The 25,583-nt window shown below is 39.1% G+C and overlaps 1 protein-coding gene across 1 annotated transcript in view; it reads left to right on the top strand.

The window, feature by feature from the left end:
* The window catches only part of cacna2d3a (calcium channel, voltage-dependent, alpha 2/delta subunit 3a), a 173,035-nt gene that overhangs the window by 106,965 nt on the left and 40,487 nt on the right, over window positions 1–25,583 (top strand). Inside the window, exons 19-25 of the mRNA XM_026270653.1 lie at window positions 5,789–5,860; window positions 5,965–6,026; window positions 10,547–10,614; window positions 22,388–22,433; window positions 22,546–22,640; window positions 22,926–23,019; window positions 23,289–23,384. Of these exons, the coding sequence (XP_026126438.1) occupies window positions 5,789–5,860; window positions 5,965–6,026; window positions 10,547–10,614; window positions 22,388–22,433; window positions 22,546–22,640; window positions 22,926–23,019; window positions 23,289–23,384 (533 nt within the window). The remainder of the gene's footprint in view (window positions 1–5,788; window positions 5,861–5,964; window positions 6,027–10,546; window positions 10,615–22,387; window positions 22,434–22,545; window positions 22,641–22,925; window positions 23,020–23,288; window positions 23,385–25,583) is intronic.

Below are 25,583 nucleotides of genomic sequence, written 5' to 3'. Positions count from 1 at the left end.
CAGCTAGATCCATCGACAAATACCCCATCATGTTTGGAAAATAATGTTGGTGTTATCTTTGATGACCAGATGACTTTCAAAAATCACATTGCAAAAAACTCTTGATCTTGCAGGTTTGCATTTCAAAATACCAGAACGACAGGTCCCTTCGTAATGCAGCATGCTGCACAACTTTTTGTCCAGGACCTTGTAATTTATAGACTGGACTACTGCAGTGCTCTTCCATGATGCGCAGTCAAACCTCTACCAATGATTCAGAATGCAGCAGCATGACTGGTCTTCAACAAGCCCAAAAAGACCAATTTCACACCTTTCTTTATCTCCTTGCACTGGCTATCGGTTGTGGCTCACATCAAGTTCAAGACATTAATCTTAGCATATAGAACAGCCACAGGCTCAGATCTCTCTTACTTCCACTCTCTCTTATGAAGCCTGATATTTACAGGTATTTATTCCGTAAACTATTACAGATGTTGGTGTTACAATTACTAATGTATAGTTGTATAAATGTTATTTGGCATAGGCCCCATCCCTTGTCCAAATCCTGGGGATGCAGATTTGGCTGATCCTGCCTGAAAGATGAAGGCAGGGGCAGAGCCTGCCCCCAAAAAGAAGTGTGAATTGATACCCACCGGTTATGCTCGGGTCAATATATTAATAATTGCACCCGACCAAAATTTTCAACTAACCCGCCCACAACTCAGACACCAAAAAAAGAAAAAGTAAATATTGTATTCAACCCGCTTCCTGACCCGCATTTTTTAAAAGCAGTAAATGCTCATCGTAGCGTCATTGGGCCACAGATGTAGGAACTAGGCAAAAAACAAACAAACAAACAAAAAATAACAACAAACAACAAAAAAAACTTAATATATTATTATTTTGTCAAGGATTATAAAAAATCGCTCATAAAAAAGCTCATAATTTGTACTGAAATAGTCTAGTCTGGCTATGTCTATTTTGATGTTTCTGCAAGGTCAGCAGACAGTGAGGTTCGGGTTTGTTTCGATCAGAGCTCGTGAGCGGAGAGCGCATTTCTGAATATTCCATAATCAGAGAGTAGCCTATTTATTTTGGTTTGAATATTTTATTTTTAATTAGACATTTCAAGCTTTCTGTAATATATAGCCTATATTTCTCAAATCTGTGATGCACAAGCTGAGTTTCGGCGCCCTCCAGTTCACAAGCAATGCAAGTGATCGTGTTGGCGCCTCATTACTTTGTCTGCTTTATATTTGCTTCTTATTTATTAAATACGGGCAATTGATTGATAAAACATTGATCAAGATACAATTTTTACAAAACGAAAATCTTAAAAAAAAAGTTTTCTATAAAACAAAACTTAATGAAGTCTTCAAAATCATGTTTTACCAAAAAGAGCGCTGTTGCTCACCTCTTCTTTACCGCCTCCTTCTCTTCCTGCAGACTGAGCTTTTGCGTCATCTTTGTGCCAGTTATTCAGCCAGTAAAGTGTATGAGCTATGTTATGACAGGCCGCATTATGACATTTAAAGGGTAAGTTCACCCAAAAATGAAAATTTGCCTATAAATTACTCACCCTCAAGCCATCATTGGTGTTACTCAACTACTCGTGGTTCATGCTACTGTAAATGAAAAGACATTATTATTATTTTTTTTTATCAATAAACACTTATTCATTCATAGCTTTATGCAACAATAACATATATAAATTGTCAAAACTATTATGACATTACATATACAATTTTTCCTGAAACAGCCAGTATTTGTATTTGTGTCTGTAACAGTCACAACATTTTTCGTATCTGCATTCGGATACAGCGTCTTACAGTACTTGAAAAGAACCATTATGGCTATCTTTTTTTTTCATAGTTATCACTGAACAATTATGCCTTGTTAAACTAAAAGAATTATTCATTTCTAAAATAATATTTATCATGCAAGCAGAGAGATGTCACTACAAACGTTTAGTGATCATTTGAACCTGACTGAATCAATTCAATGCGCACATTCATTACATTCACTCTTTAAACAAGTCTTAATATTTAGTGAGCTTCACTAAACAAATGTGCATGTGCTGCGCAAACCAGGAAAAGATAAAGATGCAAACATGTATGTAATAATAAAATCTCCAATTTCATCCGGAAGGAGGCAGGAACCGGCGGACAATCAACTGAAACTTTAATAATTCAAAAATAAATACAAAACAGCCCGTCAGCCCCTCACGGACAACTGATGCGCACAAATAAAAAGCAAACACAACTAAAAGCCCAGGCCTGGTCCTCTCTCGTCCTTCACTGTCGTCGCTCCAGTTTTATATCCTTCTATCTCCTCCGTGGGACTCGATTTCCCAATCATTCCGCCGGCCTCACTCCTCGTTCCCACGTCCCTCGGCCCCGCCCCACTCGTCACAATGTAGGACAAATAGAAAATGCATCCATATCTAAGTTGATTATTAGCCTGCTGCTGGTTTTTGAGAGACTGACGTGCAACGCGGCTGTTTGATTTGTGAGTGCCGTGCTTAATCCATTCATTCATATCATATCGAAGGTTCAAAGCATTGCTTTTTAAATGTATACAATAGAACGGCTATGATTTATTATTAAAGGTGATATTATCCTTGCCAAGCTCTGATTTCTGAGAGATGCACGGAGAGACAACAGCAATGCTGTGTTTGATTTGCGTTCTTTTCACTCATAAAGTTTATATTAATTCACTTCACACTCGTGACTTTAGAGGTCTCTGTATGCGCTGATTCCCTGGCTCAACTGTTATCTAGCAAACTCCGGACTGTGCCAGCTTCTGCCGAGTATTCAGGCAAAATAATTCATTTTCTGTTATTCATTTTTGAAGCCATTTTCCGTGCCATGCGGAATAAGGAATTCGGCTTCAGGCACAACCCTAATTACATATTTAAATTTTACATGCAACATAGATAAGTCATAGAAAGTAACAGCTATACACAATATTGTAATCCTAAAATTCACATCGTACTTGCAAACACTTTGTACGCATTATGGTTAATGCATACTAGAGTAGTCGATTGTTTCTGACAGCGCCGATAGTGGTTGAAGTAGTCGATCACTCGACTACTTGACTAGTCTATGCAAGGCCTAGCTTATATCAAATCCTCCGACATTCTTCTTTACAAATCCTAATTTTGTACTTCTTATTAGCCACTGTTGTTTTAATCTCTCCCCTATACTTCTGCATTAATCCTGCCCGATCTGCTTCCTTGTACAACAGTGAACGCAAGCTAGATTAATTGATTATAACATTTTATACAGTATATGGTTATTTTCTTACAACAACGCATTGATTCACTATAGGAGGACTTTGTTCACCCCCTGGAGCTGTGTGAATACTATTTTTAAGGATGGGTGCTTTTTATTTAACTTATTTTGGACTGATGCACACATACTGACCAGATTACATAATGACCAAATTAACAATAAAAAATAACCTTTACACATTATGTTAAAACTAGTACAAGTATATTAATAAATAAAAAGACACTTACTCATGTTTATGATCTCTGCTGAATAAAGCACTTCATTCTTTTTTTCTGAGGAAATCCAAATCTCAAATCTTGAGATAATCCACAGTACATCTTTTTGGGGTGAATTATGTCTTATTCCTCTCATCGTGAAGCAAACAGTAAAATAAAATAGAAACGTAAACAAACAAAAATATTTAATAAAAGCAAACATAGGGACATTTAAAAGTGAATAATGTTGTCTGGAGATCAGGGCCCGTATCCCTAAAGAATTTTTGTGCAAAAAAGTGTCTCCTAGCGGCCAAATTCTAAGAAAATTCTCGGAGTCATGACGTTTTCTTAGAATTGCCCCTAAAAGTGACACGAAAATCCCACTTAATATAAAAGCTATTCCTCAAGATTCCTAGCGCTTAAAAGGGCTCCTAAGGCGAGATCTGCTAAGAGCAGGGAAGAGGACTTTTACTGGCTTAGGAGTTCTCCTAAGCAGCTGCACAAGCTGACCAACAGAGGGGGCAGGAGAGATGTCCTGCAAACACTGGATGACAGGGAATTATTGAGACGCTACAGATTGGATCGTACAGGAATCATGTTTGTGGTGGATCTTCTTAGAGATGCAATTACTTCACCAACTGGGACAGCAACAAACCTTGCTCCTCAGTCCAGTTTGGCTTGCGATTCCTTTTTTTCTCCATTTTCTGTGTTTGTAGGATATTTGTTAACAAGCCTTCATAAATAGACCAGCCAGCAATCACAGACATTGATAAAAGCTGAGCCGTGTTACCCTCGTTAAGACCACACTGAGTTATAACGTTGTAATTTCTACTCCATTAAGGACAGCCCCTTGAGATAGGCCATCTTGTTTTCAATGGGGTCCATATGGGAGTGAAAGTACAAAATATGCCAGCTAGGATATTAATATGAGCAAATAAGACACAAATCATTATTTGAACAGGGTGTAATGAGCTTAAGTTTTCACATATTTTAGATTCTAATGTTAGGCTATAACCCCTACAGCTTACTATTCATTTTCCAGATATTTTCTTGAATGTGAAATATTATTTACAATTACAGTCTGCATAAGATTAGAGTGTATAATTATGTTTATTGATTTGAGGGTACATCCTTTGCTCATTATCACCAAAAGTTAATTTTCATCAAACTTGTAGGATCAACCAATCACGGCTTTTGAAATGATGACTCATACCTAGCAACTGGGTCAACCACACCTCCTCACTAAGATAGGATTTTCCATCCATTCCTTGCTCAGAGTTCACTGAGAATGTTCTGGAATCACTTCTAAGCTAAAACTCCTGGCAAAGAATTTTTAGGTTAAGTTAGGAGCTCTCTGAGAGGATTCTCAGAATCTTTAGGGATACGGGCCCAGGGCCCGTATTCATAAAGAATCTTAATGCAGAAAGTAGCTCCTAGTGACAAAATTCTAAGAAAATTCGTAGAAATGTGGGCGTTTACTCTTAAAATTAAAGAAAAAATCCTTGTAAAGAAAAAAGTAATTCAGAAAGCATCTTAACCCTTAAAAGAGGTCTTAAGGTCAAACTTGTTAGGAGCACAGACGAGGACTTTTAAGAGGCTTTCTCGCCCTTCTTGGTTTTGATTCCATGTTTGATACATTAAAACCAACACTCAAACCACCACTTAAATAGGACAGCAATCACTGTAAATGGAAAGAGTGGAACAATTTTTATCATTCTAACCCAATCAAATACCTTATAGGAAATTACAAGCATGGTAAAAAAAAAAAAGGATTTATATACATATAATGTGTGTGTGTGTGTTTGTGTGTGAGAGAGAAAGTTCAAATAGGAAAAATTACTCATGTAAATTCAAAGTGAGAATTAGTATAGACCCTATACTTAAAATCACAATTTTTTTCCTTCTTGGACAACCAACCAATCACAGTCTTCAAAAGATTGTGTCATACATAGCAACAGGGTCAACCCCCGCCTCCTCACTAAGATGAAAGTTTTTGTCTTTTCCTTACTCAGAGTTGCTCTCAGATCGGTCCTGAATCGCTCTTAAGCTAAGACTTTTACGTAAACGTTTTTAAGCTTAATTAAGAGTTTTCTGAGAGGATTCTTAAAATCTTTATGAATACGGGCCCAGAATGTCATAGAGACTTCTAAGGGGTTCTAGTATCTAATACCCATATTACTTACATAACAACCCTAAGAATCAGCTAGCAACACCCTAACATTGAGTTTTGCATTTGTAAACTTCACCAATGTGTTATTATTAAAATAATACAATGTAGATTTCTCAGTTTGATAATCTTTTTCTTCTTTTTTATTCCTCCAGTTGCGTAATGCCATGGTGAACAGACAGACAGGAAGCTTCTCTATGAAAGTAAAGAAGACTGTGGATAAAGGGGCAAGAAACTTCATCTACACACACAAACAAACACAAGTAATAGATTTATCAATAGGTTTATCATTCTCTTATGTTGCTTGTATGTTTGTTTATGAATGTTTTAGAAGCGTGTGCTTGTTCTACACAATGACTACTACTACACAGACATTAAAGGAACTCCCTTCAGGTAAGGTTTTTCTTTATATATTTATATAGCTAAGAACTATATATTTATAAGCTGAACTTAAACCCATTGCACTACCCATTGCACAAACCCGAATAGTGCTATCCACTGTAGCACAGCTCCAAAAAGTTTTTAAACATGTATAGCCAAGGTCCAAAATTAACACTAGCACCAGCACCAAAGGTAAATAAAAATGGACTTTGGCAAAAAAGTAAATGAGCAGCTTGTGGTTATCAACATTTCAAATAGTAGAGCAAAAATGGGCCTGGAGGAACCCTGTCAGTCAGCATCTAGCTTTATCCCTAATCAAATGCACCTGGAAGCCTGTATAGTGCTCTGGGTAGGCTTTACTCCTATATTCTTAGTGTAGTGGATGGCATAGGGAGGAAAACACAAAACAGCAGTTACTTTTACCATGGACAAGCCTTTTATTAAAGTAAATGGGGGAAAGCTGTGGACAATGGAGAACAGGTGGTCTTGCTGGCAATCTCGGGTGTTGCTGTCTTTGAGCAATCTAGTGCTTGTGAAGTGTAATCAGGGGTCTTCTATGGATATCCCCTTTGGGAGTTAGATTGTTTTCAGGTGCTTACCTTTATTCATATAGTGCTTTTAGCAATACAGACTGCGATAAAGCCACCGAATAGCATTGAATAGGAAAATAGTGTGTCAATAATGCAAAAGAGCAGTTCATCATTGAATTCAGTGATGTCATCATCCAGCTCAGTTCAGTTTAAATATTATCTGTGCAATTAAGTCGACAATATCACTGGAAATGAAGTGTCCCCAACTATGCAAGCTGGAGGCAACAATGGCAAGGAACCAAAACTCCATCTGTGACGGAGTGGAGAAAAAACTTTGGGAGAAACCAGGCTTAGTCGGGGATCCAGTTCAGCTCTGGCCAGACGAAACCAGCAGTTCTTTTGCAGGCTGCAGCAAAGTCAGATTGTGCAGAAGAATAATCTGTTCCCTTTGGTTCTGTCCCGATGCCGTCTAGGAGACAAGGTCTTGACTGTGGATCTGTCTTCGGGGCTCATCTAGTTGTCATGGTCTCCGCTGTCTTTCAGGGCAGTAGAGGTCCTCTCTAGGTGCTGATTCACCATCTGGTCTGGATACGTACTGCATCTGGGTGACTGCAGTGACCCTCTGATCTGGATACAGACTGGATCTGGTGGATAAGGGAACCTTGGAATAAGAGAGAAACAGACTAATATTAGCGTAGATGCCATTCTTCTTATGATGTAGCAAGTACATTGTGTGTTGTGGGAAGTGTTCCTGGTTCAGGTTTTCCTAATTAAAGCAGCTTGAAAATCCTTTAATCGATTTGAATATTAGAAATGTGTTAGTGTGTTATGTGTAAGCCAGGTTAAAGAGATGGGTCTTTAATCTAGATTTAAACTGCAAGAGTGTGTCTGCCTCCCGAACAGTATTAGGTAGGTTATTCCAGAGTTTAGGTGCTAAATAGGAAATCGATCTGCCGCCCGCAGCTGATTTTGATATTTGAGTTTTGAGAATCCAGCGGACACAGAGGACTATAATGTAACAAGAGCTTGTTCCAAAACTTTATAAGTATTATGCAAGATTTTAAAATCTATACGATGTTTGATAGGTCGCCAGTGCAGTGTTCTAGAACTCTAGCTGCTGCATTTTGAACTAGCAGGAGTTTAAAGGATAAATGGATTTGCAGCACTAAAAATCGCTCGCAGTAGCTCTGCTACTAAATTTAATTCAAAATGCCAATCCATATACAGCTATGATCAGCTGTTCCTCCATCTTGGCTGAGTTTTTAACGTTGTTACGGGAAAGGATGAAACTGATTAGTTAGTTCTTGTCACATGACCCACGGTGCGCTTGCGGCATTTTAACTTGATGCGGTGTGGACGCGCCTGGAAAATACGGGCGCGTCGCACCCATTATTTCCTACATTGGAAATAACGAACTTGCACGTGCAAAAGACGCTATATGTGAACGGCCCCTTAGACAACATTCTAGGATATTACATGCAGAGTTTTTAGTTCCTATAATTAACACTTGTATTTTTTCAGAATTTAGCAGTAAGAAATTACTCCTCATCCAGGTTTTTATATGGACTATGCATTCCATAAATTTTTCAAACTGGTATGTTTCTCAGGGCCGTGAAGAAACATATAGCTATCATCAGCATAAAAGTGAAAGTTAACACCATGTTAATAGAGAGATACAACCATGATCAGATTAACTATCAGTGCTCATGATAATGCAAACACCTGGAGGTGTTATTTATTTACATTTAATCATTTAGCAGATGCTTTTGTCCAAAGCAACTTACAAATGAGAACAATACAAGAAATCAGACCAACAAGAGAACAACAACAGTATACAAGTGCCAGGAGAAGTCTCAGTTAATCTAGCGCAGTACACATAGCATTTATTATTATTATTTTTTTTTATAGAATACAAAAGAAAAGGTAAGTGCAGGTATTAGTTGTCCAAGTCCTGGCGAAAAAGAAAAATGACTAAAGACTCAGCTGTTCGAATTGAGATTGGGACGTCATTCCAGCAACTGGGCACAGTCCAGGAAAAGGTCTGTGCAAGTGATTTGAACTTCTTTGGGCTAAGAGGTAGGACTTGAACCACAGGAGTGCAGTTCCAGAGATGCCCATCTTCCTGAGAGATCGGAGAACAGCTTCAAGTATATCATGGGATATCCAAAATCAGAAACGGTAACAAGCAGAGGTCGATGCAGGCGGCAGAGAATCAAAGGTGGTATATACAATCCAAAATTAGACACGTGAATAACAAACACAGGGAAAACACTCGGAAATGCTATACCGGACTAAACAAGACTTCGCCCAGTCTGACAGTGATTGTGCTGCTTATTTGTGTTTCTGTGTGTTAGTCGCAGGTGTGTGTGTGTGTGTGCTTAGATGCAGGTGTGTGTGTGTGTGCAATCAGTCCCAGGAATGAGGCAGGATGGGAAATGGAGTTTGAAAAAGAGGAATGGAAACAAAAATGCCAGAATCCTGAGTGGAGTGCCCTCTATTGGAGTTTATGGGCACTCTAGCTAAAGATCATGACACAGACAGATCCAGCAAGATGAGTACTGAGGATCTGGAAGCTGCTCATGCCAGTTGCAGGGCTTCAGTAACCGAGAGCAGGACAGTCTCAGATGAGCGGCCACTTTTTTGAACCCAGTTCAGTTGCTGTCCAGGAGGTTGTTCTGTACAAGCATAGAGAGTTGGTTGAACACAATGTGCTCAAATGTCTGTGCAATGAATAAAAGTGCTGGATTTAGAGACGGTTTCTTAAGCAGTGGGCTTACCCCAGCCTGCTGTAAGTGTTGACGAAAGTGGAGGGGAAGGAGGACAGAGAAGAGAAGAGAAAGTTTTGAAAAGTGTTCGAGATTCAGAACAGCTGTTAATTTTATTGTGGTATTTTGTTGTTTTAGCAGTGAAGACATTTGCAAAGAAGGAAGAGAGGAGTGACTGATACACACTGAGGTCGGTAGAGTTGATTTGCGCCATTTCCTTTCTATAGCCCTGAGTTTACAGCAATGTTCATGGAGAACATCGGACAGCCATTGGGCAGATGGGGTGGTCCGTGCTGGTCTGGATGACAGTGGGCAAAATGTTGTCCAAGCAAGAGGTTAGAGTGGAGCAAAAGTGCTGAAAACTGAGAGGTTGAAGGAAGTGAGGATGAAACCATAGAGGACAGGCGAGAGGGAGAGAGGGAGAGTAGGTTGTGTCGAAAGATGACCTGCAGATGAGTGCTGTGTCAGGATTAAGTGTGAGGTTAGAAGTGATGAGGAAATGGTCTGATGTGTGCAGTGGAGTAACTAAAGTGTTGTCTATGGAGCACGGGTTATTCTTAACTTAAAGTAATTCACTACAGACAAGCCATCCTTATGAAAAAGTAGTTGCATTTCAGGTTAAATTTAAGTTACAAAAAAAGTATTTGAAGCTACTCAAAGGGGTGTAATATTAATTAACTGTCACTCAAATTTTTTACTTCAACTTTATAGTGCACGATCCAAACTGAAATTCATGAATGAAAACATTTTGTAACATGATATTGATGTACCATTTATTTGGTAATGCAATGTCTGATTTTAAAATGGATTTTAGAGGATGAATTTTGAGATTTATGTTTTCAGTTGATATATAATTTGTGAAAATACGGTAGTACTTGTTTCAACTATTTCACTATTTTACACTATTTTAAAAGTAGTGACATTTTTTTCTTACAACAATGGATTACCATTTGGCAACACATTTAATTTGCAGATACATTACATCCCACCAAAAAAGGATGCAAGATAATTTATGGCTGGTAATGTTGTCAATTTGTTAAACACTGGCTGATGTGGGGGAAAAAATAAATTAGAGCTTGGCTATTGTAAAAAAACCTATAGTATATGTGAGAAATTAACAGCATTAGGAAGCCTGAATTGATTAATAAATACTATAACAAATAAAATAAAGAAAATATGTGTGATGTAAATTTTTGTACTCAATTAGATGTCTATTATTTATTTCTCTTGTTTTCAGCTTAGGAGTGGCCCTGTCCAGAGGTCATGGCAAACATTTCTTCAGAGGAAATATCTCTGTTGAAGAAGGTAACTATAGACTTAGTATACTGTGTTCACTAAATTAACTTTAAAGACTATTATAAATGTGTGTGTTGCCTGCATTAAAGTGTGATTACTAAACACTGACATTTTTCATGGTGTGAATATGAGTGAAAACTACTGAGTGAAATATAGAGGCTGTTTGTAATGATTTTTGTATAATTTCCTTTGCTGTGTAACCGTTGCCCACTGTATCAAGCAGATTAAAACCCTGGCTTCATTATACCGTTTCATAGGATAAGAACCATAACTGAAGTATCCAGTAGGGATGCACAATATATTGGCCACCAAATCGATATCACCCGATGAATGATAATTTTTCTGTTGTAGTTATCGAACCGATAAGAGAATTTGGCCGATATCTTAGCCGATAAATAATGCATCTTTTCCTGCAGAGACACTTCAGATGTGCACTGTTCACCATGATAGTTTTTAATTGATGAAAATATAATTGGAAACACTTGGAAAATACATTGAACTGCAACATGTGCAGGACAAGTCTTTCATATTATAATGAGATTATTAGCCACTGTAATGTAATGTAACGGAATCTTTGTTTGCCCATTGTCCGTTGTTAAGAGAAGAGCACATACATAATGGATCCACACAACTAGCACAGTTAAGTTCGCTTGTGCATTTACAGTCTTTTGTGCAATTGTACGTTGCAATATTGTGTTTATTTAATGCATAGAAATCTGATTTTTCCCATATAGAATGCGTTTGGTTAAGCTATAGCCTATGTTAATAGAATGCTTCAGTTTGCTGGAGATAGCTCAGTGCATGCAGCTCAAACAGCAGCTTACAACATTGAAAATTATGATTGAAACAGAAACCAAACAAAATCATAAATTTTTATTGTTTTATTATAGTGGTCTCATTATATTCATATATATATATATATATATATGAATATAATGAGACCACTATAATAAAACAATAATACTTTATGAATTTGTTTGGTTTCCGTTTTTCAGCACATTGTTGCGGGAAGAGCCAAGAGCGCATTCACAACAGAAGTTACACATTCAGATTAGCATGGCACTTAATTTGAGTTCTTGTGTGCATTTAGTCTTTTTGTATGTAAAGAATCTGTAATATTATATTTATGTTGTATAAATATCTGAATATATGATGCATTTTCCTGTGTTAAATAAGATAGCAGCACTTCAGTTTACCGGTGTTCATTCAGCTCTTCAGCTTCAGCAAACACATTTAATAACTGTGGTTTAATAACTATAATCGGGAATTTCATAAACATAATATTATAAAGAGAATATTACTTTTACAACTTAGGCTTCTGTGGCTCTCTCCGAAGGCCACCGGAGGGCACTTTCACCAGAAGACTCTCTCACAAACTACATTACCCAGCAGTGCCGTACCTTGGACTAATCCTTGATGTGTCTCAATCAGTGATGGAGCACTCGAGTCCGACTCGAGTCACTATTCTCTGGACTCGTACTTGGCCTCGGACTCGAGGATATATAAAATCGGACTTGAGCATTCATTACGATGTTTTTGACTAAAAATGTTATAAAAATGTTTCGTGCCCAAGACCAGCCGGGATCTATTATTTTCCCTCACAGACAATGCTACCGCTCGCTCTCTTTGCTTGACAACCAAGGGTCAAGGAACTCGACCGGAAGTTGAAGTCGGGTGGGGGCTGCCATCTTTTAGCAGAACTTCACTTGCGTTAGCATTCCCATTGACTCCCATTCATTTTGGCGTCACTTTGACAGCGAATAACTTTACATCTGAGGCGTTTAAAGACTCTGTTTGTCCATTATTTATTTCTAAAGATACACGACAATGTATAAAGGGCTCCATTACCTTCTATGTTACATTATGGCCCGTAGAAACAGTTTTTGTAAAAAATAGGCTAACGATTGCGTCATAACCACTCGACTCTCTGTCGCATTACCATACAGACAGGAGGAGAAGCTCGCAGGGAATTAACTTAATATGGCGTACTGGCATTACATTTTAAAATACTATACAAAATAATTAATCAGAATACTTACTCCTGCTCACTCACGACAAAGAACTCCCCGCTCAAGCTCACCGTCTCTGCAAGATTAATGATGGCAGTTTGCACGCACAGCCACTTAGAAGATTTACATCTGGGCAGACAGGTTGCTGACATTGTCAAGCTTCGTTTGAGTCTGCGCGTCAGAAACGGAAGTACTAAAAACATTAAAACTGGGCTTCATTTGTCTCAATTGAGTTCCAATGGGGTCTCTGTGTCCATTTCTTTTACTGTCTATGTTGACAACACACTCGCTGACATGACTCACTTTATTTTCACTTTACTTTTCTTCCAAAGCGCTCGGGCACTTGCGGGAAAGGATGAAGCTGATTGGTTAGTTCTTGTCACATGACCCACGGTGCGCTTGCAGCGTTCTGAAAAGTTTAGATGTTTTTAACTCGATGCGGTTCGGATGCGCCTGTATGCTTTCATTATGAGCGCGTACCGTGCGACTACATTGGAAATAACGAACTTGAGCGCGCAAAAGACGTGATATTTGAACGGCCCTTATCATTACACGTTGCTTTCTGACCAGTCGCGTGCCGTCACACAGACACATTCACTTGAACACATACTAACGCACTCACGCTAAAACACTCGTTCACTCACACAGAAACGCTCTGTCTCTCTCTGTCTCTCTCTCTCTCTCTCTCTCTCTCACACACACACACTCTCTCTCTCTCTCTCTCTCTCACACACACACAAACACACACAAACACTCTCTCTCTCTCTCTCTCTCTCTCTCTCTCTCTCTCTCTCTCGGCATATCGTATTGATTTTTATGTTTTAAGTATCTTTAAGATACAGTGTCCTGTAAAATGCACGTTTCTCTTTTACGCCGAGTGTATTTCTGTAATACAGTGTTAAAGGATTAGTTTACACAAAAATGGACATTTCCAAATCATTTACTCCTCCCAGTGTCATTCAGGATATCCATAGCATTTTTTCTTAAATTATGTTTTTTAAGGAAAACATTCCAGGATGTTTTCTTAATATAATGGACTTCAATGCCTACCAACTCAGTTGGTTGCTATTGTTTCCTCTAAAAACATAAACATTTTTCCAATACGGAACTCGAGACTCGACTCGGACTCGAACTCGAACTCTGGTAATGGTGACTTGGACTTGGACTCGGACTCGAACACTGAGACTCGAGACTCGACTCGGACTCGACAGTTGGTGACTCGACTACAACACTGGTCTCAATAGTGAAAGATTGAGGAGTTGTACTCATGCCAGTAACCACAACAGCTGTTTCCCAGGACTTTTGATGGTCTCACTCAGTGAGTATGGCATTACTAGTCCTCAGCAATGGTAAGGGTTTAGCTCCATGGTGACGATTAAAGTAGAAAGCTTGCTTTTGCTTTTCCATGGAGTCTTTTATCTTTACATCTTTCAGATTTGGCCACCGAGGCTGAAGATTTGTCTCGAGCCTTGCAAGTGTGATTTTAATCTTTCTGCCCATAAGAAGTTCAGCCAGGCAAACACCTGTAGATATGCAAGGTGTTGCCCTGTAGCTAATCAGAGCCAGCAGAGGATCTTTCTATTGCAAAATTTTCTTTGCAATCTGCACTGCCCTCTCTGACTGTCCATTTCCACCAACAAAGTTTTCCCTGGAGCATATTCAGCAGTCAGTTTAAATCTTATCAGCCTCATAAATATTCTCTGATATTGCAGCGGAACATTGTCATAGTCCTTCTTATTCATAAGAGGTACTAATGGTTTGTGACCTGTCACTAATTTGAAGTGTTCATGGCAAATCAGGTACTTTTCGAATTTTTCACAAACCCAGATGCCCACCAGATATTCTTTCTCAATCTGGGTGTATCTGGTCTCAGCCTCAGACAAACTTTGTGAGCAATACACCACTGGTTTCCAGTTTCCAACACACCACCTATGCCATAATTGCTAGTGTCAGCTGAAACAGCAGTGGGTAGAGACACACTGTAGAATGACAAATCCGGAAAAGTGTAAAGGATGTCTTTTATGCACTGGAAGGCTGCTTCCTGAGGACAGGCCCAAGTCCATACCGCTGTTGACTTCAAAAGCTCAAATAGTTTTTTACCTTCTGTCAACAGATTTGGAATGTACTTGGCCAGATAACTAACATTCTAAGTACATGTTTCAGTTCCTGAACATTGTGTGACAGTGAGAGCTCACGGATTGCTCTGACATTTTCATGATCCGGTCTCACACCTGATCTGTCGATCAAGTGACCAAGGGAATGAAGTTGTTTCTGTCTCAGCAGACACTTTCACGGTTTAGCTTTAAGCCAGCAGTATCAATTCTCTCCAATACTTTGGTAAGTCATGCTGTACCATGGTGTCTCCATACACCAGTATATCATCCATATACACAGATACTCCTTCAATCCCTAGCAGAGTTTCTGCCATCTTCCACTGAAATATTTCTGGGGTGATTGAAATGCCAAAAGGAAGATGTTTAAAGGAGTATCTTCCAAATGGTGTTATGAATGTGGTCAATTTGCTGCTTTCTCGGTGTAAGGGTATCTGTCAAAACCCAGAGGCAACATCCAAAGATGAAAAAACTGTTGCACCACTAAGTTTTGCGATTATATCCTCTGCGTTTGGCAGAACATATCTTTCCCTTTTAACATCTTAAATTTTTTCAGATCCACACAGATTCGTAACTAACATTTGGTTTTGGTACTGGCACCATACAGTAGGTGCGCACCAGTCTGTTAGGTCTTTTATTGACTCTATGACTCTGTTTTCTTCCATGCGCCACAACTCTTCTTTTACTTTTTGTATAAGAGGTAATGGAACTCTGTGTGCTGTGTGTACTGCATATGGCTGAACATTTTCCTTAAGCTGGATTTTAATAAGTCCTGTTTTAAGGGTTCCATGCTGACCAAATGCATTGTGAACTTCCTCAATGCGTTTCACCAGACCCATTGAGGATGCAGTGGATCTGCTTAGCAAATTGTTCACATTTTGTCCATGGATGACATACACTGGGAATGTGTACACACTTCTTTTATATGTGGTACTGGCTTGAAATTTTCCCACACACTCTATTTGACCTTCAGGACTGCACAGTGTAACATTTGTTTGCTCCAACATTCTTTTTGGATTAAGCATGCTGAACGTTTCTTCACATATGATGTTTGCATCAGCACCAGTGTCAATTTTAAATTTAACTGGTGTCTTTCCAATTGAAATGTTCACTGACCACTGCTCATCATTTCTTTGTGAATTTGTAACAGCACCCAGGAAATATTGTGTTTGTGTCACTTCTCTGACTGACCTTCTGTGACACATTCTTTCCCAGTGTCCCACTTTTTTTTTCCCCATTTGTTGCATGTTGATGTTATTGCTGGGCAGTTTTCTTGTCATCTGTGTTTGATTTTTCCACATCTACCACATTTTGGTTCTCCTTGCTCTTTGTCGTTTTTCCTTTTAGGTTTCGATTTCTGTTTCCCTCGGTCTACTGCTCTTCCTTCTGCAATCCCTTGTATCGCAGCACACCAAAGTCACAGTGTTCCGATAACTTATAGAGAGTTCTAATAAAGGTTTCAGCCTTTTCACCAGGGTGCTGTGCTCTTTAATAAAAAAGCAGGCATGCTCGTGGATCAAGTTTCGTTTAGTCTTAACACAACATCAGATTTCTTCTTGTCATCCTCCTCAATAAAGGTAAATGATTTAAATATATGTTCGGCTTCATTTCCCATGGCATAGATTAATGAACTGACCTGGACTTCCCCATCTTCTTTATCCAATTTAGTAGCAATCCGAAAGTGCTGAAAACTTTGTTTCCAGTCAGCCAAGTCATTCGACGATCAATTGGAAAACTCTCCATAGAATTGGGGGGTTGAATTTGGCCATTCTTCCGAGGCTGTGTGCTCGTCAATTACTTCTGACACCATGTAAAGGTTTTAATGAAAACACTGCTCTTAACAGGACAACAGAATCCTTTTATTCTCATCTCTAGCCGTGAACTCAACATGTGCTGGATTACTTCTTGGAACAACCACGTAATCTCGTTTTCTTAAAGCAACTCACACATTACAGTATATATAACGGTTTTAATTTATTTCTTTAATGTTTCTCTAGTGGCCTGAACATAGTGAAAACATTTAGAAGAAACATTATTCGTGTTGAACAGGTTGTTTTTCAAAGTTGGTGCATAAAATTGATGAATTGTTACTGAAGTTTAACAATTTTATTTAGGCTATAGGCTTATTATTTATTGTAGGCTATACTAAACCTGTTTTGAAGGACTTTTTTAAAACATTTTCAGTAAGGAGTAGCCAATAGGCTAATAGGTTATATTTTTATTTTCCTCACAGGCTGTGAGTCACAGCGTGTCAGTTATGCAGTAATGTGCTATTTGTAACAATAGGGTTTGTAGTCTTCTGTCCGATCACCACCAGAATTTGCCTGTGCTTTACATTGACTCTTGCACCACATAGACTTTCACAGATCACCCTGCACTAAAATTGCCACAATGCATCTCACTGATTACATGCACATCTGAGGCCAATTCACATGCTCTACAAAAGGCTTGCAAAAGTCTTGCTGAGTGTTGTTAGCATTTAGCATTAGCATTCGAGAGCTTTAGCTACTTTGCAGAGCCGTTTCCCTGTCTGAGTTTCATTCCGTGTCTCCGCTTTAGTTCTATCAGTCTAGTTCCCTGCTTTAGTTCTTACTTCCTATTCTTAGTTCTATTATTCTAGTTATTTCTTGTCTTAGCTTTAGTTTAATCATCCTAGTTTCATCCTGTGCCGTCCTGTTCTGCTTGCCTTACCTCTCTAGTCTTGCCCCTGTTGGAGATTCTGTACCCCTTGCCTGATCATCACCTGGATACGGATGACCCTATCAGATTACCCTATTGGGTATTGTTCACATCTACGCCTGCCTATGCATCACTCTTCGTCTTGTATATTCTGTTCCTGTTTGCCGGTGTATGATCTTAGCCGGTCTTACCATGTGGTCTAATAAAGCTTTGCATTTGGATCCGCACATTTCCTGTTCTGTCAGCTCCGTTACAGAACACTTGGCCACACAAGTATCCAGCGGCTGTCCTAATGGGCCTTGGCTAAGTATGGACCATGTCGACTGGCTATTCGAATTACGACTGGGGAGTTCACCTATTGAGGAGTATGTCACTCAGTTCTGTGAGTTATCTTTTAGTGTAGATTTTGATGAGGTCTCATTAAAAGACTTTTTTCGTTATGGACTAAATTAAGCCACAAGATCATGGTTGTCAGAGGGTAAATTAAATTTTCATTGAAAGGACTTTATAGACTATGCTTTGCTGACTGCTGGCTCTGCGTTCATGGTGGGTTTGACTGAGGAGGAACACAACACCGTGTCTGTGCCTGTAATGGTGGGAGAACCAGAGCTAGCTCACAAAATGGCATCAACAACAAAGTTCCTAGGGTGGTGGTAGCCTCCAGCACTGAACTGTCTCTGTATCCTGATGGAGACAGTGGAACCTCCAGAAGTGTTGGCGATCACTGAAAAACCTCCAGAGGTGTCAGTGATGTCCATAAATTAATTCCCTGCCTGTCCTGTCATGGCTTTGGAAGCCATTCATGAACCCTAAGTCTGTCCTGTCATGGTCAAAGAACTCAGCACTGAACTCTCTCTGTCTCCTGCCATGACTACTTTAGAACCTCCAGAGGTGGCAGCTATCGCTGCAGACTCTCCAGAGGTGTCAGGGATGTCATCCTATGAACACTACTCCTGCCCTAAACCTGTCAAGGAGGCATTTTCTGAACTTACTGTCGGCCCTGCCATGATTATCAAGGTCAATCCTGAACTTTCTATTGATCCTGTCACTGTCATAGGGACTAGTTATGAACTATCTGCCGTGCCAATTCATACTAATGAAACTGTCTCTATGATGGCTCCCTCAGCCCTTGAGGCTGTGAATGCTCTGTATGTTTCCTTTGTTTTAGTGCCTCTGTCATCCTGGTCATGGTTATCATCTCTGTCTGCTCCACCGTGGGGGTTTTCAGACTCATCTGCTCTGATCTGGTGATCTACAGCTTTGCCTGTACCTCCGGCTTCTTCCTGGTTTCCTGCTCTGCTGGTCCTGCTTCATGTCCTTGCTGCTGCACTGCCTCATGGACCTGGCCAACCATCCCGCCCCCATCGTTCCGCCTCCGCTCCACTGCCCTCCTGGATCTTGTACTGTGGGGAACGTCTGGAAGCTGCTCTTTGGGGAGGGGCTCTATAACGAACCTTGTGTGTAGTTTTCGGTCCGATCGACCGCAGAATTTGCCCGTGCTTTACATTGACTCTTGCACCACACAGACTGTCACAGATCACCCTGGACTACAGTTCCCACAATGCATCTCACTGATTACATGCACATCTGAGGCCAATTCACACGCTCTACAAAAGGCTTACAGCATGTTATTGGCGTTAAGCGCTCAAGCCGTTTCCCTGTCTGAGTTTAATTTTGTGTCTTAGCTTTAGTTCTATCATTCTACTTCCCTGCCTTAATTCTTTGTTCCTGGACTTAGTTCTACTATTCTAGTTATTTTTTGTCTTGGCTTTAGTTTAATCATTCTAGTTTCATCCCGTGCCTCGACCTTCTGCTTGCCTTAGTTTACCTCTCTAGTCTTGCCCCGTTGGAGATTGTCTGTCGCCTGCCTGATCATTGCCTGGATACGGATGACCCCATTGGACTACCTTATTGGATATTGTTCGCAGATCCACGCCCGCCTATGCACTCTTCGTCTTGTATCCTCTGTTCCTGTTTGCCTTAGTCTTTCTTACCATGTGGTCTAATAAAGCTTTAATAAAGTCTCCAGGACTGATTTCATGTATTTTTTTTTATATCAAATAAAGGGGGGGGGGGGGTAGTTAACAGGTTAAATTGTTGCGAAGGATATTAATTGTAATATCAATTTAATAATAAATGTAACCTATTAATAATGGTCAGAAAATAACAGGTCTACATTAGTTGGATTAATGCCAAATACTCTTAATAATAACAATATTAATGATTTTGATAATATCTCTGGTTAAAGTCCTTACATGTATGACCTCTTTCAACACACTCCATCATTTTATTGCCTTATTTATCGCCTTTTTTTAATAAAAAGTAACTTGTTTCCATTAAGCATTATTTTATTTATTTGTAAGGCTGCTTTATGTTTGATGTATGTTGAAGTGTTTAATAACTTTTAAAGATGAGACTTCTTTGGTAGTCGGACTCTCAAAAATTATGTAAAATGTGGATTTCGATTTATCGGCCAACATATCGGTTATCTGCATTCATATTTAAAGAGTTATCGGTATCGGACAAGATTTTTATATCTGTGCATCCCTACTATCCAGTCTATAGGCAACAATAGTATAGAGTTACTATACCATACATGCATAAAACAAGCAGATTTAATTTAGAACTGTCAAAATTACTGCAATATATTCACATTTATATGCAAACCCACACAAACAAACCACACTGTACATGAATATTTCAGCCATTATACTCTATTTTAATTATAATTGGTTCAGTCAGTTCAATGTACCCAGCCAGTCAGATTCACATACTCATACTCACTACCATTTACCTATACAACAATTCAATGTATGCTATGTCTGTGCACTGCCTGTAATGATCTGTAATGATGTCAAAAGCTCTTCCTATCAGATAAGGCCTCCATTTTCATCTGTCCAAACAACCGCTGAACGCTCTTTCTTTGACACAGCTTTTTTAGCTCCCCACAGTCTAGATGCATATAATATTACTCTTTCTCCTCGATCCAGCTCTTGTGTTAGCTCTGCCCCTAATCCAACATCACTGGTTTTAGTCTTTAACTGAAAAGGCTTAGTAGTTTAGAGTTTTCCTTCTTCCATTTAAAAAAAAAAAAAATCTCTGTCCACATGAAAACACAAATGCATGCTATGATGCACTTTCAATAGCATGCCAAGCATACAGGTGGCGATATAATCTCAACCATAATGCCATGTTGGCAAATCCGAAGCCTGGAAAGGTTTCCAGTTGGCAGAGATAATAGTGCTGGCTCCGACTTCACAAGCCAAAATTGCAAGTTTCACTGTCTACACAATAACACTGCAACCAGAGTTTTTGAATATTATAACACTGGCAGGTGTTTTCAAAAATTGTGGGTTTCAGTGACCTGGCACTGCGTTTGCCTGGGGACGATTGGGCAAACCGAGTAGAAAAAGGTGGGGTTTTAAAAATAACCATGCACATGTGGACAGGGCCATAGTGAAACTGGTGGTATAAGAACTAATGCTTGTGTTAAATCCTATTTTATGATGTCAAATGCATGTTCACATTATTTTGTCCAGATCCAGGTGGTGTTCTTTATGTGTGTGCATGTAATGGTGTTGCCAAAAATCTCCCACTGTGAACTGTTGAGGAGGGCTTCTAAGGTCCAAGAACCATATGGCACACTCTCTCAAGATTTTCTGGGAGCAGACACAGCCTTAGACATTACTGCACCATGATATCCAGTTCAAGAGGAGCTGTCTGCATTAGGGAGAACCAGAGAGGACAGTGCATAGTCTCCTGAGATCCAAACAAGTCCACCTCTGCCAAATCTTCTGTGCAAAGTGCAAAGACAGAACGCATGTTTGTGTGTTGCTTTGTGTCCCTGTGTTTCCGCCTACACTAACACACTCTTTAAATAACAAAGAAAAAACATTGCGCCAGACTTTAGACCAGGTTTGAGTTGGTCTATGGCACAGTCTATTTTCAGCTCCTTAAAATAGCATTGCGCCCGCAATGCGCCTGAACACATCTCTTTTTTTTAGACCCCCACGCCCATGGTTGCACAAATAAGTGCAAATGCATTTACTAATTAAACAACGTGGCACTGGACGGAAAAATGCGAACAGAGCCGGACTGAACCTAGCAAACACACTTGCGCTGGGTGTATTATAGGGCCCTTAGCCTTAACACTAAGTGCTAAGCCGAAAAAAGGAACCAGAAATTGGTATGCTTTGTCCCTGAAAACAAATCTTAGGAACTTCTGGTTCAAGAACTTCAGGAAAGATGGAAACATGGAAGTATGCATTCTTCAGATGATAAACCAGTCCTTGTGCCTGATTTGGTTTATAATCTGTTTGATTATCAGCATCTTGAACATGAGTGAACAATGAATGGAGGTAGCAAAGGGGTTTCACCCACAATCTTCACACCTTAGAGTGGACATTGAAAAAAAAAAAAAGCCCCAGCATGGAGGTATCAGCTTAGCATGCAGGAAACGTTTGTCAAGTTTGCTCTTTAGGTGGATGTCCTGTTTTTCAGTAGGCCAGTTGATTTTTTTATTTATAAGTTTAAGTCAGTTTTAAGTTTAAAGACCAGTTCTGTGAAATGCATGTTTGTTAGCTGTATTTATGTGGGCCTAAAGGTGTAATGCTAGTGGACAATGTTTACTTGTTGCATGATTTACCTTTAGAATGTAGTGCCCTGAATGTGTATCTGAGCAAAAAAAGGCTGGCATTATCTAGAGACCTAACTTGTATACTTAAGCTGTTTTAAATAACTCACTTTTATGTACCTATTAAATAAAAGTTTAATTTAACTAATGACCTAAACCAACCGCGTATCTAAGCATGTGGCTCTATTTGTGCCATTAACAAACAGGATGTCTGATTGAAAGCTGATAGGGATGAAAGAAAATAACTCCCACAATTAGTATAGATCTTTATTATTTTTATTATCATTATTATTATTAAAACTGAAACAGCATTAAGCAACAGCATGAAACAGATGTTTCTTCTGTTTCAGGACTACATGATTTGGAGCATCCAGATGTTTTATTAGCGAATGAATGGTACAGTAGTATCTTAATTTTGTTTTATTCAGTCTTTAAAGTATCATTTCGAGTAGTCTACAGAATGTTTCTGATGTTTGCATGTGTGTGACAGATTGGTTTGGCTTTTCAGGACATACTGTAACACAGAGGAACATCCAGAACACATTTTCCTATCTCAGATTGATGCCATTAAGCTGTATTTTAATGGGGAACCTCATCTGAAGTGTAAGTTGCAGGAATGCATATCAACACTAACATTTGTTTTGAAAACTGTCTTTGTGTTGCCCAATGTTTATGTATACTTTATTTAAAATAATAATAATAAATAATAATAATAATAATAATAATTACTATTGGATGCAGATCCATGATGGGCAGCAACTCTGTAAAATATATATTACAGAGTTGAAGATATATTAAAAGATATTAGAGCATTAGGTATATATGTGTGTGTCTGTGTATGGGGGGAGGGAGGGAATAATTTTGTTAGTAATTAGATTTTTTTCATAGGTGATAAGGATCTAATCCAGGAAGTAGTATTTGATGCTGTGGTCACAGCACCACTAGAAGCATACTGGACCAGTCTCGCTCTCAATAAATCTGAGTAAGAGCAGTACAGTACATATTTTCTTTATACAATACAATATTTTATCACAATGTAATATATTTTGCCTTTTGTAAAATCTTGCCAATAAAGTGTGTAATGCCTTCTTTACAGAATTCAATTAGTTCCCCATTTGTGAAATATATAGAGAGGTCAAATGGGTTGTGAATACCATTTCATGTTGACTTCAACTATAGAATTTTAATTCAATAATTGTTTCTTGTACAGTTCATTATTCATTGTTTCTGTGGTTCTCTTTGTCCTGGTAGGAATTCTGATAAAGGGGTGGAGATCGCTTACCTCGGCACTCGAACCGGACTGTCTCGCATCAACCTTTTTGTGATGCCAGACCAACTGACCAATCAGTTAGCAATTTATATCTTCCATGACAGAGTTCATATTGCAGTCTAAATGCAGTAGAACAATAGCAACTAATGTGTAATAAATGTTTTGCAAGAGACTGTAAATGCCAGTGTTGGTGTAGTAATGAATGAAAAGCAACAATATTGTTAAGTTGACTAAACCTTTTTCTTCTTGTTTTCAGTAGTGTAAGATTGCCTCTGCTGGGGTCAAACTAGTGTAGCTTTTTCAGTAACAAGCTATTTTTAATATATAATGTTGGAAATTCTGATTCATTCTAATGAAAACATTTAATCCCAAATGGTCCTCTCCATACGTATGTGTAATGTTAGTATAAATTAGAAATGTATGAAATTTTATAAATATATATAAAAGTTAGGTAACACTTTATTTTAGAGTCTCTTAAATAGTTGCTTATTAGCATGCATATTAATAGAATATTAGTCATTTTTTAGTACTAATTAAGCACATGTTAATGCCTTATTCTACATGCCTTATTCAACATCCCTAATCCTTTCCAATACCTAAATATAACAATTACCTTACTAACTGTTAATAAGAAGCAAATTAGGAATTTATTGAGGGAAAAGTCATAGTTAGTAGTGAATACATGTTCCCTATTCTAAAGTCTTACCAACTTCAGCTGTATTTAATGTAAATTAATCTGTCCGATTTGATGTTATTTCCTTTTGAAAATGAAATTAATTAAAAAAACATATATTTTATCCCAGACAACTACAGCTATTATTAAATTATATAAACTGCTGTATTGTGAACTATAAAATCGGCTAGTTATATGTTTGATGATGTTGCTTCCTTGGTTAGATTCAATGTAGTTAGCTAATTTTCTTGATAACTTTTAGTACTTCCCTGGAAGTAGGGACAATTTTCTGCATAGGTAGCTGGCACTATGGCAACTCTAATCTTGGGTGATCTCTGAAGCTGTTTAACATTTCGTCAGTGCAGATGATGTTCGACAATCCACTCCACATTGAGTGTGTATAACAGTGAGATATCAGTTGTGCTACAACTATAGGCAGCTTCTCCTTATCTCCTGTGAGGGGAAGGTTATGTCTACGTTGAAAGTTGAATGGCTTTCAAGTCACTTTGATGCTTTGTAAGTAGCTGGTGCTAAGGGCATCATGTGCCTACCACTCTGTGCCACAGCCAACACATGAACCAGTATGTTCTAGTCACCAGGGTAATTAGAAGCACCAAGGAATTAACCCTGTGCCAATACTTGTTCTTTGGAGGGCTAACTTTCTACCCTTGCAGATTTTAGCTTAAACTCTAATCATTACACATGAACCTTGAAAACAACTTCATAAAATTACTTGAAAACAACAGCCAGGGGTATAGGTGTATGAAGCCCTCAAGAAGCAGGGTTAGATACCTTTGTTCTTGGTGGAATGTCATTTGACAATGTGAGTGTGTTGGAAGAAGGGGAATGACCAGAAGAGATATAATCTTTAACAGTCTATCACACAACTATAAAGTGATGAGACAGAACACAAACCAAAGACACAGAGGGCTAGAAATACACTGGGTAATCAACTCAAAACCTGGAAGGAGGAGCTATGATGGAGGCCTTGGAGGTGGAACCAGGGATTCAAGCTCAGATGATGCCGGCAATGGAGACCCAAGCAGACACGGAGCCTGTGTGAAACAGAGAATCCCATAGCGGTAGGCTCCTGTAACCGAGGTGAAGACGTGGTTCTGGAAGATCACAGTGGAGCCAGAGTGTCTGAGGATGTGGGTAAACACGGAGGGAAGGAGGAACATGACATAACAAGTAGGATGGAGGTGAAGCCAGAGGAGTGGAATCCTGAGGAGGCGGGTGGTCAATGACTGACCAAGGTGGAGCTGGAGGGAAAAGGGATCCCGGTGGAGCCAGTGGGCTGATTGGAATTGGGGAGCTGGGACACAAGGTGGAGTCGATGGGTTGCAGGGCTGAGTTGGCTGGAGGCAGAGACATGGGATCCTCATTCCTGCGTGGTGCTTGAGACTGGAAAACCCAAAACAAACCCAGGCTGATGGCACGCTGAGGGGATGACAGGTGGCAGTGGAGATAAGTGCTTTGCAGGCATAGAAGGTCGAGGTAGATGGATGCTTGTCCAAAGAGGTGCCAGAGGAATAAGGAAGATTGGCGGAGCATGTAGAGTAACAGTTCATGGTGGAGATGACGGTATTGAGGCTGTTTAGAG

The sequence above is a fragment of the Carassius auratus genome, chromosome 8 (genome assembly GCF_003368295.1).
Source record: "Carassius auratus strain Wakin chromosome 8, ASM336829v1, whole genome shotgun sequence".
Classification (NCBI taxonomy): Eukaryota; Metazoa; Chordata; class Actinopteri; order Cypriniformes; family Cyprinidae; genus Carassius; species Carassius auratus.
Note: the sequence above shows the minus strand (reverse complement) of the source record. Positions and strands in the feature narration are given on the sequence as shown.